The following is a 17,456-nucleotide window of genomic DNA, read 5'->3' as shown; positions in this document are numbered from 1 at the left end:
AAACTCGTTGGTTTCAAACTTTGCTGCCATTAGCCTGATTTTACTAGGGGTATAAGTCACAAGTTTGATCATCATACAGAATTTTATCATATACTGTGTCAAATGTAGGGATGGGGGATGGGGTGTGTGGCAGGGGGGCGTTTTTTTTTCTTCTTTTTTCTAGATTATCACGATTCGGATGTGGACCATTCAGAATCGTTGTACGAATGTTTAAAAAAAAATAGCATTTTTTAAAAAAGTGTTATTTAATAACACAATGTGGAGGAACAAGAAGGCGAAACTCAAATTGAAATCTGTGGTGTGCACATAATAGACATGATGGCTGAGCGTGGAATCCGACCGGCACCTTCGGCTTTAAAAGCTAGTGTGCTGAAGCACTTTGGCTTCTATGGGTGGCCTCATTGTTCAGAAAGTCCAGTTTTTTTTAGGGGGTATGAATGTTAACTCTGGTCTGCCTACAAACAAAGGTCTTGGTTACAAAACTAAAAGCATTGGGGGTTCAGTGCAGGGCATTATGGATAAACACAATCAAATACAATACATACAAGCGTGTAGGACAATAGATGGCTCTAGCAAGGAGAAATGGCTTGTGGTCAGGCATGGAATGAAAACAAAGTAAAATTTTTGATAGACATATGGTCAACCAAAGACAGCGAGGATCTGATCCCGTGCCATGATTTGCTCTTAGGTGGTGGAAACAGATGTTGTCCTGCAATAACCAGTAGATAAAGGAGTTTTCTTCTTTTTTGTTTGTCATGACAAATATGAGAAATCATGTTAGGTGTTCCCACTTAGGTAGAAGTAGTCAAGTACGGAAAAAGGATGCATCAATAATGGTTTTAAAATCGAAATGCGGCCATCTGAATCATAATCATCAGATCCTGATGTGCCTGAAGATTGCCACCCCTAAACAAATTAGCTATAAATGAACTGAACATTTGAAGTTTTTCTGATCAAATTTAAAGAACAAATTTTAGTTTTTAGAAGAAAGAAATGTAAACAATTTCACGTGACCTGTCTTAGGCATGTCTTACGAGTGATTACTGTATCTATGTTTGATTAATATTTTCAGTTTAAATTTGCTGTTGGCAAATTAATTATTAATAAGTTAATTAATGCATTGTTGGCTAAACCTGAGCTTACACCACCCAATAAATGCAAACTCTACTAGCAAGGTTAAGGTTAGTGTTAGCTTGGTTTCAATGGCCATTTTGATAAGCATTTAGACTATGAGAAATTAAATGGCAACCACAGAAATAAAAAGAATAAGCTTCCACTGATATTCAAAAAGGTTTATGAGGTCTTTTGAGGTGTTTTTGCATTTAAAAACATACTAAGAGTTGAAACAACTTTGTGAATCATGTCTTTAACCATACAAACATTTATCATGATCATGTTCCTGATCAGCATCTTCCCAGATGTGATATAGTATCCCAAATATTCCCAATAATTAAGTTAAATACTTGACAGCTCCTCCTCTAGTAGTTGTTCTTTTGTCCCCCTCAAGGCATTTCCAGTAAGAAGACAACTTCTTCTACTGAATTAAACTAGCATGCATTTGATAGAGATTTTCTGTGCTAGTAAATGGAAACTGTGAATGAAAGTTAAGCTCATCTTTGTTCACTTGAGTGACAGCTGCTTCAACAAGTTACAGATTAAAAAAAAATCTCTCACATGGCAGCAGTTTTTTTTTTTACAAAGTCAATTCAGCAATATCTGAACAGCAACAAAAAGGAGGTTTTTAATTATCTTGGCAGGCTAGTAATATCTATCAAATCAATGCAAATAAATAAAGGAAGGTGTGAAAAAGATTTTAAAAAAGAGAAAAGAGTTCTAAATCACATCAACAATATCTGGCTGCCACATGAGATCCAGCCTTTACGTGCTCCACTATGCTCAGTTTGAGGGTTTAAGAACTCAATTGTGTTTCTTTTAAGAACGGTAGAATAAGCCCGGCTCTCTCCTAACACACACTTGCACAATACATCACACACTCCTTCAAATGAGTTTCCCATTCATACTCCGCGTACTCATACACCAGCCGTCCCTCTTATTCTCATCCTACTTTATCACAGTTCCCACTTTTAAACAGCCTCGCTGACATCAGGCAGTGAGACGATGTTGAGAGATGAGTGCTGAGCTTGTCAGCACATCTGATGTGTTTATGTACATGCAGCTAGCTGTGCGCATATGGGGCTACAAACATACATAAAGATAGCAACAGCAGTGCTGCCTGAGGGAGATAATGCAAACTGAGATGGAAAGCAAAAGAAAACAGATAAAAAAAAAAAGAGCCGAGGGACACAGTGACAGCAGATACATTTGCATCCTTAATATTTACAAAAATAGTTTTTCGACCGTGTCTGTATACCTAAATTACCAAAAGTAATCAAGGTCAAACTGTGCAGTCAGACTCTCCTCCTATTCCACTCCACTCTGCACCAGTTTCTGTTTGAAACATTAATGAAATGCAGAAAGTGGGTTGGCCTGGCAGCTCTGTATAAAAATTCACCCACAACAACAAGGTCCTAGCTCGCATGTTGATCTCTGGTCAGAGGATTCAGTAAGATTTATTTGGATTGATTTGCATGCACCATAGTAAGACTGTACTTTAATGCAAAATGCAAATGTAAACAAGCTCACTCTTATGGCATCGTCATCTGTAGCACAGAGTATAGCTGAGACCAATAGAAGGTTCCACAGACAACAACAAGCAATTAACAATCATCTTTGAAAATGTCAGAATCATGACAGCTTCAGGCAGCAAGAGATTAAAAATCAGCCAATTGGTAGCACCAATAACAATTCCCCCAACAGTTGTTAACACTAAATATTCCAACTTACTGGTGCAGCTGCTCAAGTCAGAGATCGTCAGAGTCATCATGATTTATTAGATGTGTAACTGAATGGAGCATGTTCCTTTGTAAATATGAAATTTTAATGTTGTGTGTTTAAGTCGCACATGGCTACACATACAGCTGAGCGCAAGATGTGAATAATTAAGTCATTGTGCTTTAAATTTGCACTCTTACTGTTCATTGCTAAGAGCCTAATAGCAAACACTGTAATTCAGTCTTGCAAAATAGAGCCTCAAAAATCTAACTGCTAGATTTTACACACATTATATATTTTCCACCCTTTGCATCAACAACAGATGATGGAAATTTCTCCCGTTGAGGAGCTAAGAACAGAGCATTTATCCCAAATTATTGTAAACAGAGAGGAAATTGATTTTGTTGATGAAAGATGGATATCCCTAGAGTCCAAAACAAATAGGGTAAAATACTGTAGGTAATTGTACAAAGCACACTCCTGCTGTTGCATCTATCAACAACATATTTCCATTGCAGGCTTTTAGGGACTTTTAATTCATTACAAACAGCAGCACAAGCATCATCTACCAGATAACTATAATTGCAAGATATTTGCCCTTTAAGATATTCCATTTGGAAAGCTGCTTCAAAGGCAAAACAAAGAAACAAAGAGCGTGGTGTTTCTTATCTTGAGTCACTCACCCAGAAAACTGGGGTTTGTTAAATCTTGTTGGTGCTCCAGCAGACTCAGGCTAACAGCTCACTGTGTCCTGCCCACGCTAGTCACTGCTCCTAAGCCTGTTGTGCTTTTTATGCTGTCTGTCACAACAATACCAGTAGACATAATTAACAGCAGCTTTTAATTTTTTTTTTCTGAAACAATGGGTCACTGATTTCAGACTGAAATAGCTGGCACTCAGATTGCTCACTTAGCTGTGACAGGTTGTTATATTTTTAGACTGACACTCCAGTGGTTCCGCTCTGAGAACTGTTCTTGCTCTTTTTAGTGGTTGTGGGTAATCAACAAACTGCATTCATAACTTTTAAACTAATATTGGTTACTATTCCACTTACCTAATAATAACCATCAACATAAACCCCTACATAACTGCTGCTTAATGCACTAAGCTAACGTATTAGCTTGCTAGCTCACCTCCTTTCCTACAGCTTTAAATAAACAAGTTAAGTTAGGTTATTTTTGGTAATTTTCTGTTATCTTGTTGCAAACTGACCAAGAACAGCCTCCCACTGATCCAATCTTTGTCCACTGACCTGAGTACCAGGAAAGTTTTTAAGAGGGCTGCTATTTTCTATCTCTGTGCTCACAAAGCAAACCCTGTTGCACTATCACTTCTGTGGTGTGCTTGACGAATGTAGACAGTAAAGTCTTTATCAGAACAGACATGGAAAAAGCAACAGAAACTACATTAGCTAAGATCATCCACATGGTTGATAATTAATGCTTTAAACAAAGTTTCTTTTTATTTTCAGAGTCTGGGAGCTCACAGTATAGATATCATGTGTAAAAGCAACTATACTTTTACTACTATACTATATAATACTACAGTTTTTTACTATACTTTATCTTTTATTATATTTTTCATTCCTTAAGTAGTCAGTAATAAGTATGTAATAACAAGGATTTTGTCCTTACCTTAAATCTTAAATGAACAAGAATAAAATACACATTTGATAAGCACTAAGCAAAAGTACAGAAATAATGCTTAAGAAGTGTAATTCAGAAGCTTGTACAACCACCTTTAGCAACAATAACGTTAAATAATAATTTTTTATATGATGTTTTCTTTCTTAGAATATTGTAAAAGAATTTTAGCCCAGTCTTCTTTACAAAAGTTTATGGGCCTCTATTAAGGTCCCACTGCATCTTCACTCAATCTTTGTTCACATATTTAATCTTTCTTTTTCAGCCAATCTGTCGGAGATTTGCTTCTGTGCTAAGGATTATTGTCCTGTTCCATGACCTGATCTCCTGAGCTCTAGCCGTGTGATAGATGGCTACATATTACCTCTAGAGACTTTGGTACACAGAGAAGTTCATAGTAAATTCAGTGACTGCAGGGTGTCCATGTTTTGTACCTGCAACCCCCAAATGATCAGCTGTGCACCACCACTGTAAAATGATAAACCCTAAAGTTTTTGGAAATGGCCTTATGACCCTTCACAGCTTCTCTAAGATCATTGCTGATGTTTTTCCTCCTTGGCATTGTATTAACACTTACCTAAATGCTACAAACCAGCAAATCGTAAAATCTTCTGCTTTTATAGAGGCATTTACATTTACACATGATCACTTAATCAAGTGCATTTCATTAGCAGTGCCTGGCTGACACTGCCTGGAGGAAGTACTCCCTTGTGATTGGTTGGATTGTGATTACATGCCTCCGGATTTCTGGAGCTTCTTGCTGAATTTGAAGACAACTCCAACACAACACCGCAACCTTACGCTCGAGTACAAGAGCACATTTTCCAGACACCGCATGAGTATAAATCCAGCTTTACTCTTTAAAATCCTATGGAAGCAGGTAGGATGAACTTGGGTTTTGTACATACAGCGACTGTATTTTAGCTTAGTTTTTTTTAAGATAATGACACAGTCATGCGCTGTTGATCAATTCAGGTTGTATTTTCCTAATTCTATGAATTGGTAACAACCAGCTGAGTCCATCTATCATGTCCTGATGTGTAAAATCTTAGAGGTGAACCTGGGTATTCCTTCTTCTATATACAATACTGGCCCTCAATTTCCCAAATTCTTCTTATGTTTTGATTTAGAAAAGGCTCAAGAAAAGAATGACGAGGTTGCTAATTTTCACAGACCTCCTGTGTGAAGTGGAAGGGGTTTGGCAAACAGCTGTGAATTTTCAGGATGCTACAGACCAAGGTTCCACCTACCCTCTGAACTGATTTCACGGGAACGGACAAGGTCGCTCTTGTTGCCAACCAGGATGATTGGTGTATGCGGCTGAGACTCCCTGAGAAGCAGGCGGAGCTGGGCGGTGCGGTGGAAACTTCGCCTGTCAGTCACTGAGAAGACCAGGATACACACATCACACTGCAGAGTGGACAAGTCCTGTGGAGGGCAAACACACATATGGATAATATAAAAATCAATTAAGTGGAGCAGATAAAGATGTACACACAGGTCAGGTGGCAGGTGGATACTATACATAACAGAAGATCCTTTAAATGCTGTTAACACATTTCACTGTTGTGTGTTAGTGAATAGTCATTGAAAGGGCTTCAAAGATAATGCCAAGCAGAGCAGTAGTCAATTTTTTATCACCGTCCCATGAGAGGATGCAGAGGAGGCTTCACTCAACTTGACTGTGTGGACATCATGCTTCACTTTGAATCTCCTGACCCTCTTAACAATGCCCACTAACAGCTCGTCAGGGCTTCCTGTCACAGAGGCTCAATTAGCCCGAGTGGCTCTGGCAGAAACAGCAGCTTGTAACTGCCTGGAAGCATCTCTGTCCTCTCCGGCTGTCCCTCCCTGGTTCAGTCAGCTGTATCTACATTGGGCTGAAAGTGGTTCACTGGTGCACAATGGATCATGATGAGATTTCTACTTCTGTATTATTGCATTCATGGGTCAAATTCAACTGTGCTTTTGTTCATTTTAATGAGAGGAAAATCTGGAAGCAAACAGGAGAAACCATATCCTGGAATGATGCAGAGCTTATCCCTTGTTGACCCACTTGTTTATTGCAGTCTCTGCATCATAATATCTTTTTAATCTTGTTAGATTAAAGGTTTAGTAACTTCAATTCCCTGTACTTACGAGTAAAATGACATGCTATTATGTACTGACCTCATGCAGACTGGATATTCATTAAAGACACAATATAGAAAACCACTGGATGTATCAGCAGAGCAGCACAAACTTTGATGAAGCAACTGATAAAGAAAAGCCCATCAGGCAGCTCATTCATTTTACTCAGGTCTTCTTAGCCTAAGAATTTGAAGGAATGTGTGAAAGAATGCTCAGTCTGGACACAACACAGGGTGGCTTACAATTGGATTACAAAGCACAAACAGCAGGAACCTTTTTCAGGAACCAGGGTCTTTCAGTAGTTCCTTTCCTCAGCCCTTTACACTCCCACTACAAGAACTGGTGCCAAAACAGAGCTCCTAGGGGGACATTTCAGCCCTACAAATAGACCTGGTAGGGAGTCAGTACTTTTGAGACAACCCTGAACCTTTGAGTTGAGAACTTTGCATCTCTGATTGATGGAGTACTCAAATCATTTTATTCCCAGCTTTCTGTTCCAGTAAACTGAAGTTTAATATCCACAAAAAAAAAAAAAAAATCATAAAATCTGTCAAATTTAAGTTCTACAGAAGGAATAATTGATACTGTGTTAATGGAGAACTACAATATTTTTGCAATTTTCTCAGTGACGCGCCCCTGAACAATAGCTAATCCGGGATCCATCTTGCACTGTAAGCTCTCTCCAGCCAGTAAAAGACTATCTTAAATCTCTTGTTCTCTCTGTTTCACTCATTTTTCTTCTTCCCGGAGTGTTTATATCCGTTTGCAAGCGTGTGACGTGGTGCATTAAGTGAAACTCAGCTGCAACGTCACTCAGCAAAAAAACTTGTGTAGTGCAGTTTCTCAGCCTTGGGATGTGCTGGACAGTGACAGCTCAATAAATGCACACAATAGACGTCACTGTGCCATCAAACAAGTCCAGAATGCAGAGTTTTGAGGTCAGAAAGTGACGTAATGCTACTTTAGGGCAGAAATAAAAACACACCCAGCCCCATATAAATATGTAACATCGACAGATTTTGTGTTATTCTGGTGAAGCAGACTGGTTTTACTGTGGGCTCAACGTGGTAGAGACATTCTTCAGTTGAATTAAATAAACCTCACACCTGAAAGACTCTTTTAGCTCCTTAAAAAAACAAAAAAAAAAAAAACAATAAAACGTCTCATGACCACAGGTTCTGGGTACTGTTGGTCAGAATGTGGCTATTAGATTAAATATAACTCTAAATAATTATGAAAGTTTGACTGGAGCAAAACAAATTTTTTTTTTTGGGGGGGGGGGGGGGGGGGGGGGGGGGGGGGGGGTAATCACATTTATAACTAAATTTAAATTTGTTAGGAAAAAAAAATGAAAGAGTTGCAAACATCACAATATATTCACTCACTCATATTTACTATAGTAAATATATCATAAAACATATTCACAAAGCGTATGAAATTTCCACATCTGCTAAGTGTCTCAGTAAGTGAATTTATGCTGTGTGAAGTATGCAGTGCAAAAATGAAAGTGTCAGTTTTTATTAAATTCTATCTATGAAAAAATGGTAAATTTCCTGGTTTCAATATTCTCCGTAATAATCCGTGAATGAATTCAGATCATGACTTGTGGATGGACTGACTCTCTGTTCAGGTTGTACCATACTTCTCAACTGACAGCAGCCCTCCCCCAACAACCCTGCAATAGGTCAACGGATGAAATTTGTGTTTTTGCACGACAGAGCACAGGTATCTTATCTGAGGTTTAGCTGTTGAGTTGTGTCTGAAAACAAAGCGTTTTTCTCTGTCACTTATGGACGCTGACCAGCGGTTTCGTTTATAACTTAGCGCACGCACAAAACGGGGCCTGAAAGTGGCGTACGCCACTCCCCATGCAAAATTTGTGATCTATGAAAACATATCTGACGGGAAAACGTGCATGTAAACATGTATGTAAACACTCTCCCATGCATACGGACATTTTGGAGATGGAGAAAATCGAGAATGCAGGTGGTGAGGTGGTGAACTGCAGTCAGACTGCATCATACTCCCCTCACACATTTTAATTTCACTTCACACCAAACATCGATTATAGATCCACGTTATCGTAAATATTCAAACCAGCAATGTTATCTGTACTGCGGCTTGTAGTGAGTCATAAGTATTCCATAGACAAGCTTTCATGATATAGTAAAATAAAACTATAAATAAAATAGTTCACACTGCCATGACATAAAAAATCTGACAGAGCTTTACCGGGTTCATCTGTAGTCTTTGCTAAGTCAGTGTTTCCCGCTTTTATTTTCTGGTCATGCGTGTGAACTTGGGTGGGATCTTGCCCCCTCTGTTTGCAGACACACTTACACAGTGCAAGGCAAGTCTTTTTTTTCCTCTACTTTGAGGTCCGACCACTTCTTTTTTATTAGCTCTACAGAAGTGGAGGTCATGTATTCGAGGGCGTTGGTTTGTTGGTTTTTCTGTCAGCAATATAACTCAGAAAGTTATGGACGGAAAGGAACAAGTGATTAGATTATGGGGGTGATCCAGATAACCGTCTGGATATAGTATTTTTTTATAGGATTATTTACTATAATAGGTAAATAGGGATAATTTTGCCATTACAGCTTCTAACTAAAAAATAATACGTGCAATCATTGCCAAAAAAAAGAAATAAAAATACAAATGGCTTGGCACAGGTCTGCCCTGCACATCAACATGTTGCACTCGTGCCATTTTCTTTTATTTGTGACCCTGCTGCTGTGGCCACCAGACCACATTCTTTTTCTTGCCTCCATCTCACAAACAAGCACTTCAGTTTCTGTTTTTTATTTTCCTTTCTCTTCTTTTGTTGCCATGATTTCCTCTTTGATTAGCAGCTTCATATGAATATCGTTGCTTCTTATGCGACGATATTCATGACCTGCTTTGCATTTATCATATATAGCTGGTTTGGGCGTGTTCAGGGTGAGCTTGATTCAGGTGTGCACATTTTCAAGTATTCTGTGATTTATAAAGGGGAAATTGCTTGCAGGTGTGCGTGCGCATGGTTTTTTAATTGTGGATTTTTTTTTTTTTTTTTTTGCATACACCAATTTCAGCTTTTGGGCATACATACACTTTTAGTACAGATCCTACGCAATGTTTTATGAATGAGACCCCTGGTGTCACATTGTTCTGAAACAGAAACCCATCACCAGACACCACCAGACTCTTTAAGTTACATGACAAAGAAAAACCAAAGAGGCTGCAGTTAAAGATCCAAGCAGCTTTTCTGCAGTGAAACGAAGACTTTACATGAAATCTTGTTAGAGCACTATCAGAAAACAACATTTGTGGAATATTCATAAGCTTAAGCATAAACTGAAGGAATTTCATGGTTGCTGTAAGCTTGATATAAAACTGTTTATTGTGTAATTTAGAAACATGACACAACCCTAACCCATAGCCCACAGAGACACCACATTGATATTTCAACAGGAAATAAGATTCTGAAGCCACAAACGCTTGTAAAAGAATCAATATCAAAACATGTTATTTCCACTGGATCACCCAATCCGCCTGCTTGCTTTGGACAGCATACTTTATGTGTTTGTATGTGTATGAAAGAGAGAGTGTGTTTTTATATTTGTAGAGTCCAAAACAGACTGTATCAGTGAGGTCTTGATTTGTGCAGACTAAAATTCTGTTGGGAAAAAATTTATGATGACAGCAGGTCTTCATTAATTCAGAAAAAAAAGCTTTATGTGTGTGTGTTTCTCTGTGTGTGAGTGCATGGATGCCCTTGTCCTACATCCACAGCCCTGGAGGTACTGTAAATTCCAGTCCTCCAGAGACTTTCAGCCGCCTGAAAAATTCACAATGTCTCTCATGGCCAAGAACCATCGGATCCAACCCCGGAGCAGGAAATTCACGGAGAGAGCCTCAGTGCTTTTTCTGTTTGACGAAGCACAGGAAAAGGCACTGAAAGAAGGAGAGGGAGGGGAGGGGAGGGAGCTGCTGGCCACCTGTCACCGTCTGACAGGGGGGATAAGGATAAAGAATGGAAATAAGAAGACACAGAGAGAGAAATAAAGAGTGAAAGACACTAATCTTCGTAGGCAAACAAGTACCAACTTGGAGTACACATCGATTTGGGGAATGATTGAACGCCTCAGGAGAAAAACTGTGACCGAGTAAATATGCCTCTCTATCAAACGGAGGCAGAGAGACTCACAACAGTGCCAACTCTCTCTCCCTCTCTTTTTCTTCTTCTCGATTAAGCAGCTCCTCTTTTCTCACTGAGAGCAGGCCATCTGTCAATACCTACTCCTCCCATACTCACATGGGGTTGACACACAAACACAAAGGCTGGGTCTGCATACAATAAAATTCAAATCATCTGCAAATACACACAGAGCTCAATAACTGAAATAATCTAATAAAAAAGCCCATTCAAGCCATTTATGTCAAATTCCACTTGACTAACATGTCCACACGCACTCTTTCATTTACTACATGAATTAGGCAACAAGAATTGTGAACTAGACACATTTTATTTGGTGCGCTAATGTTTTCAGGTAGTTTTGCTTGGTTTGATTTAATCTCCTTAGTTTTAGTTAAGAGAAATGTTAATGCTAGGTTTTTAAATATTGGATGCAGTCTTTCCCAGAAGAGTGTTTGCTGTTTAAATGGCAGATTTATACCGGTAGGTTTACACAATGTGCAAAGATTAGAAGGGGTTACAAACTGCAGAAAGTTTTTAAAATTAGTTTTCCACAAACTAGAGCTGAGACTCTTCCATATGATCGCTAAAGATTCATGACTGCAATAAGATAATCTGGTTGGCACTTGGCATAAAAATCTGGCTCTGAATTTATATTAGTAGTAAATACTAGACCACATTTTGGCAGCCGAAATAAATTTTCCATATGGCAAATTTTTCATCACTTATTTATCTTAGTGGTGGCTTCAATAAGAATAAAAGAAATTAAAATTCTCTGCTGCTTATATTCAAACATAAACTAAAACCTCAATTCAAAGAAATGGTAGGATGTTGTCTTAAGTATATTTTGGAACTAATATCCCTGTCATTGTGTATTTGTACAAATTTTTATACTCTTTTTAAATGTTTCAGACTACATGTGCTAAAATTAAGTCACATTAATGAGATGACTCATTAATCTGTTTGTCCATTTTAGACAATATTAGTCCCCATAAGCTAAGATCTAAGCAACCCATCAATGCAACTATTCACAATTGTAAATCTCCTCTTTAGTCCATTAGACATGATGTTGTTACTGACCTGTTGCCAAAGCAGAGCAGAGATGGGAAAAAAACCTGGCTATGAAAGAACTGCTGTTACACTACTTTTACCTGGTTGAGTCAGCAAACACTCAGTATTTCTCAGATCCTATTTCTTTTAATCAACATAATCCCAGATTACTATTTAAAAGTGTTGAAAAGTTGTTTAACCCAGTCTCTCACAGTGCCCCAGTTGAAAGTGAAGCTGACTAAAATGTATTTATTCGATTTTAATTATAATGTAGAGTCTTTCAGAGCTTCCATTCCCACAAATTCAGCAAATTGTTATGACCATCACTCTTCTCAGACCATATTAAGTTAATTTACTTTTCAGAGTTCTCTCAAATCCCCTAACTGAAAGTGTCTTTAAATCCTGCAGATTTGCTTTATACTAAGTTTATAATCAAAGTTATTGAATCTTTTGGACATTGTTTGTTTTCTGTTGAACAGTTCTCTATCCACAGGATGTGTTCCAGGCTGTTTTAAAGTTTCTTATGTACAACCACTTTCAAAGAAAACAAGCCTAGACCCTTCTATATTTGATAATAATCCAATCTCCAAGCTCCTGTTTATCAAAGGTTTTAGAAAAATGCGTCTCTACAAAATTACTTTTAACAGTTAAAAATAATTACATCTTTGAGAAGTTTCAGTCTGGCTTTCACAAACAGCACAGTCCCTCCTCAAGGTCACTAATGACCTAATGACTAAACTCTTGCAGTCATGTTTTTATCCTTTTATAAATGTTTTTAAATTAGTTTTAACTTTTAAAGACACAGAGACCATTTTACATGCTTTAATCTTCTCATGCCTTGATTATTGTAACAATCTTTTACGTCTCACCCAAAAAGTCTATTAATCAACTCAAAACTGTACAGAACTCAGCTGCCAGACTTTTAACTAGAACCAAGACAAGAGAGCACTTCTGTTCCAGTCAGTAGAGCCAGTATCTTCTTTTAAATCTCTTTTATATCGTACTTTAACTGGTGAGCTTTTACTCCCAATAGTACTCCCAGGCACGAACATATCAGATGATGTAACTGAGACATTTTACCATTTCAAAGAAAGTTTTAGCTCAATTTCAACTTGATGGAGGCATCTCACCTCAAAGAATCTGATGTTTACCATTGTGTAGCATCCTCTTTTCTTTCAACAACTGTCTGTAAACATCTGGAAAGAGAGGAGACCAGCTGCTGGAGCTTTAGGAGAGGAATGTTGTGCATACACCATAAGCACTAATGCAACTTTATACCATCAGAGATGCAGACTTTTGAACGTTTGATAACAAGCAGGATGCTTTGTCTCCTCCTTAGTCCATTCGACATGGCGATGTTAGGAAACCTGTTGCCAATTAACCTAATTACTTTTCCAGCCTTTGTTACCTCTGTTCCACCTTTTTCTTTTAGATGTGTTGCTGTTATCTAATTAAAAATTAGTTAATATTCTCATTGACATGGTAAAATGTCTCATTGTCAACATCTAATGTTATTTATGTTTGCTGGGAATAAAATATGGTTTCATGAAATTTTCAAATCATTGAATTCTGTTTTAATTAATATTTTAGCCCAACTTTTTGGAATCGGGGTTATACGATATTCAGACATTAGAAAAAGGCCTGCATTAGGAAAGTTCCCATATGGTGCAACAAAATAGTAAACATGCCTTTATCCCAATGTTTTTAAATGTATTGCTAAATTTTAGTTTAGTTTGTTGTAATTTTGAAGCACAAATAAGTTGGTCAGTGAAGACAAAGATATAATTTCCTTGATCTGTTCTTGTATCTGGTAAATAAAAGTTAAAATGGACATAGTTAAAAGTTAAATGACATCTGTACATATATCTTAATGTTTCTTTTTTCTTGTATTAGAGCATACTACAGACGTAACTTTTACTTTTAAAAGACTTTTTATGGCTTGTGTAATCATCTAGCACTTTCATTTATATAAAATGACTAGCCAGCCCCAGCTAATTAAGCCCAACAGCAGAGTGTTTGAGTTAAAAAAAAAACACACACACACACACACACACAAAAAAAAAACAAAACAAAAACAAAAACTCAGGGATCTCCTGCAGCAGTGGGTTTCAAAATCAGAAAGAAATTACACAATTTGACCTGCATGGGAGCCCTGGAAGGAAAAGCCTTTGAAGTCTACAAAGAACATTAGAGGGAAAAATGCATTTTGCTGATGAACACACAGGCAAAGACCAGGAGCCAGATGCCTTCAACTCTGTCTTTTCCTAACAAAGAACACACAGAAATGTGCACATGGATTGTTTTTGCAAAGCAGCAGAGGTATGATTCTGTTCCATGAATCTTATTCATGGGGTTACGGTGCACCGTGCATGATCAGTCCCATCCTTAGCTACGAATGGTTCTGATAGTTCTGACACTTACAAAAAGAAGAAAAAAAAATTGTAATTCAGTTAAATAGATATGGCACTGGAAGCAGGAACAAAGAAAAGTGTAACTATTCCTAATTTAATACATGTCATAATCAATGAAGAAGAGAAAATTTAATCTGTTTCATTCACTGATCTTAATTCTCGAATTATGACCAGATGAAGAATATGTAAGTTTGGAGAAAAAAACCCTCCGAAAAGCAGTTTGGGTCACAAAAGAAAGGAAAAAAGTGAATCATCTTGCACAATAACAGAATCTGGACTTATGCAGGCCTGCAAACCTCTGAATTTTCGGCAATAAATGAACAAATTCAGTCATACAGTTTTGCATCGGTTTGTTTATGATCATGTGTGTGACACAGATGGAGCAAGTTGGCTGTTTTTCTTCTCCTTTTGAGAGAGCCTGTGGAAATCGTAAGTGGGGCATGAGCCATTCATCATCCTGTACTAGAAAAGGAGAACAACCTCCAAGTATCTGCTCTCTTCTTAAAATCACATTAGCAAGGTGTTCCAGCTCTGCTCGAGCATTATACTGCCATTACAAGCATGGCTGCATAGTGCGTAACAGAAAAAGTTAAGACGAGAAACAAAAGTGAAAAATTATCATTATACTATTTTTCCAGGTCGGACTAAAACTGACCCAAAATGTGTATACTTAATAGGAAAAAAACGGAAGGTGTGCATATTCTGATCACCGATTCTTCTTTTATAAATACTAGATTGCACTGGCAACAATGCACAGTTGCATGGTTTTCTGCATTGCTTCTTCATCTGGTCTCTGTGCTCTCATTTATAACTTTTGCATACACACTCAGTGTCAGCTAAAGCAGAAAGTTGGAATCTATAAATGCAAGCTTGACAAAAAAATGTACTCATTTGTCTAAATCTCTTATATAAACTTGGAACCTTATGCATGTGAGCATTTTACAGGCAGATGGTAAGGTGGTGAAGTGAAGCCAGACTGAATAAATTAAATTCAAGAACAGCTTATAACTTTAAACTTGTAGATCTACCTTGTAAGAACTAATAAAACCTTTTTTGTCTATTGGAAAATGAGCCATAACTATCCCAGCACATTTCAGTTGAAGAAGACAGAAGTTAACTTAAATACAAATAAAATTCCAGTCAGTATTTTATTAGCACCTCTCTAAGTGTTTCTCCAAAGGTGGGCAACACTATTGTCAGTGACCAGGTTACAATTTACAGAGCAGAACATCACATCAAGTGATATTCCTCTTGGATCAACTAGTGAAAAAATAATTCACCATGTAGGTGGTTTCAGGTTTTCTACCATTATCTAACAATACATCAAAAAGCATAAAATGTGTTGCTTGCCTAAAAATGTTCAAAGTTTCTTTAGTGAAAAGTCCATTATTTCCATGTTCCATTATGCTTTTGCATGAATTTAATGTTAACATACATAAGCATGCACTCTAAAAAAAAAAAAAAAAAAAACACTTAATGCCAGGGCTCCACACAGCATCAGCAACCATTAACAAAGAGGACAATGAATCACTTATCAGACATAATTTGCATAACCAGCTGTGGCTGTGCTAGCATGTAAACTATTATCCTTTCCAGTTGCGCAAAAAAGGGCAGAATACACAAAACACATTTGACCCTTTTTTGTCACTACTACATCATGTAGTTGTGCATGCATTTGTCATTATACAGCATGCTCCTAACTGCCTGGGACAAAGACCCTGAACGACTGTAATTTATTGGCTCCTAAGTTGTTTGCTTTGCAAAATAAGATATATGAGTAAAGCAGCTTAGGGCTCTTTACATGGAAACAAAAGCTCAAACACATCCCCACCTGTTTGCACAATCACGCGCTCACATGCACAGATAAATACATAAAGTCACTAGCTACCATTTGGCTTTATCGAAAGCAAACATGTGCACTTTGCACACATGTGCCTCTTTGGCTTTTGCTCTACCCTTCAGTCTGACTGGCTGTCAGAGCAGAATGAAAGAGCAGGCAGATCGATAAAGATGCAGGCGTGATGAATGGAGGGAACAAAAAAAGGACAGGAAAAGAAGCAAGGAGAAGGAGGAGCAAACATAGGAAGAGGGCTGTAAAACCTTGTGCCAAAGGAAAAATCTGATGATTGCATGATGAAGCTTTAAGCAAAAGAACTGCTGAGCTAGTAGGTTTGCTCTGTTCCCTCACTTTCTGCTGCAAAGATACAATGTTTCCCTAAGGAAATATACAAGGGGTCACTTAGCCTATACTGAATAGGCAAAACACACATTTGCTCACGTCCACATACATCACAAAGTACTGCGAAAGCCCTGAAACTAGAAGTGACCACATCACTGAATGCAGCTGACGTCACAACACAGAACACCATACACACTGCTGCACCATGTGGATTACTGCATGCCGTCTTTAACCACCCCACACGCATGCACATGCCACATACGCAAAAGCATGGTGTGGTAGTGAACATGCCTGTATGACCCAGATTCAAGCTTTAGTTTGTCAGTATCTTTAGCCTGAAGCCTGTCCAATACCAAATCTCCAAATCCCTAGCCTTTGCAGGAATGCTACTCTGGGGCTGATCTTTGACCTCCGTGTAGGAGGGGGGTGGGGGGGTGAGGGGGGGTGTGTGTGTGTTATAAAAGAGGATTTCCTTCTTGGGGACAATGAAACATTATTATTATTATTACTATTAAATATATTATCATAATTATGCTTTGGCAATTAAAGTTTTCCTGTTTTTTGTAGAATCTTACAGCAGGTGTGCTGTATAAAGATAGCTTACAGCTACATAACTACATAGCAAACATGCCAATATTTGAATTCAAGACATTGGAACTTCGAATATTTAGCATTAGCTCCCATGCCAAGTAGCTAACAAGCTGAAAGTGTAAACTAATTTGCATCAAGAAGTTGCTCAAAGATACCGTTCCTTCAACAAAATGGTGTAGCTAACCCGTCCACAAATTGGGTAACTACTTTCTTGACATCTAATTTAACATATAACGTGTGCTAGTGAATACCAGCATGAACAACGTCAGGAACAATGACAATCCCATCATGGGTTAGGCCAGTAATTCTTAACCATGGGGCCACGAACCAAGCATGAGTGCCACCTAGAGGACTGCAAAAATATGTCAGTTTTACATCTGTAGGTCTTGAGGGCCTCAGATGTCCATTAAAAGCTTGGGTACAATACAGCTTCCCACCACTT

At 38.0% G+C, this 17,456-nt stretch overlaps 1 protein-coding gene across 1 annotated transcript in view; it reads right to left on the bottom strand.

Annotated features, from left to right (window-relative positions):
• Positions 1-17,456, bottom strand: part of rem2 (RAS (RAD and GEM)-like GTP binding 2) — a 38,003-nt gene that overhangs the window by 7,132 nt on the left and 13,415 nt on the right. The window contains exon 4 of the mRNA XM_041993721.1: positions 5,727-5,904. Coding sequence (XP_041849655.1) covers positions 5,727-5,904 — 178 coding nt within the window. The remainder of the gene's footprint in view (positions 1-5,726; positions 5,905-17,456) is intronic.

The sequence above is a fragment of the Melanotaenia boesemani genome, chromosome 8 (assembly GCF_017639745.1).
Source record: "Melanotaenia boesemani isolate fMelBoe1 chromosome 8, fMelBoe1.pri, whole genome shotgun sequence".
Taxonomy (NCBI): domain Eukaryota; kingdom Metazoa; phylum Chordata; class Actinopteri; order Atheriniformes; family Melanotaeniidae; genus Melanotaenia; species Melanotaenia boesemani.
The sequence above is the reverse complement of the archived record's forward strand: the minus strand, read 5'-3'. Positions and strand labels throughout refer to the sequence as shown.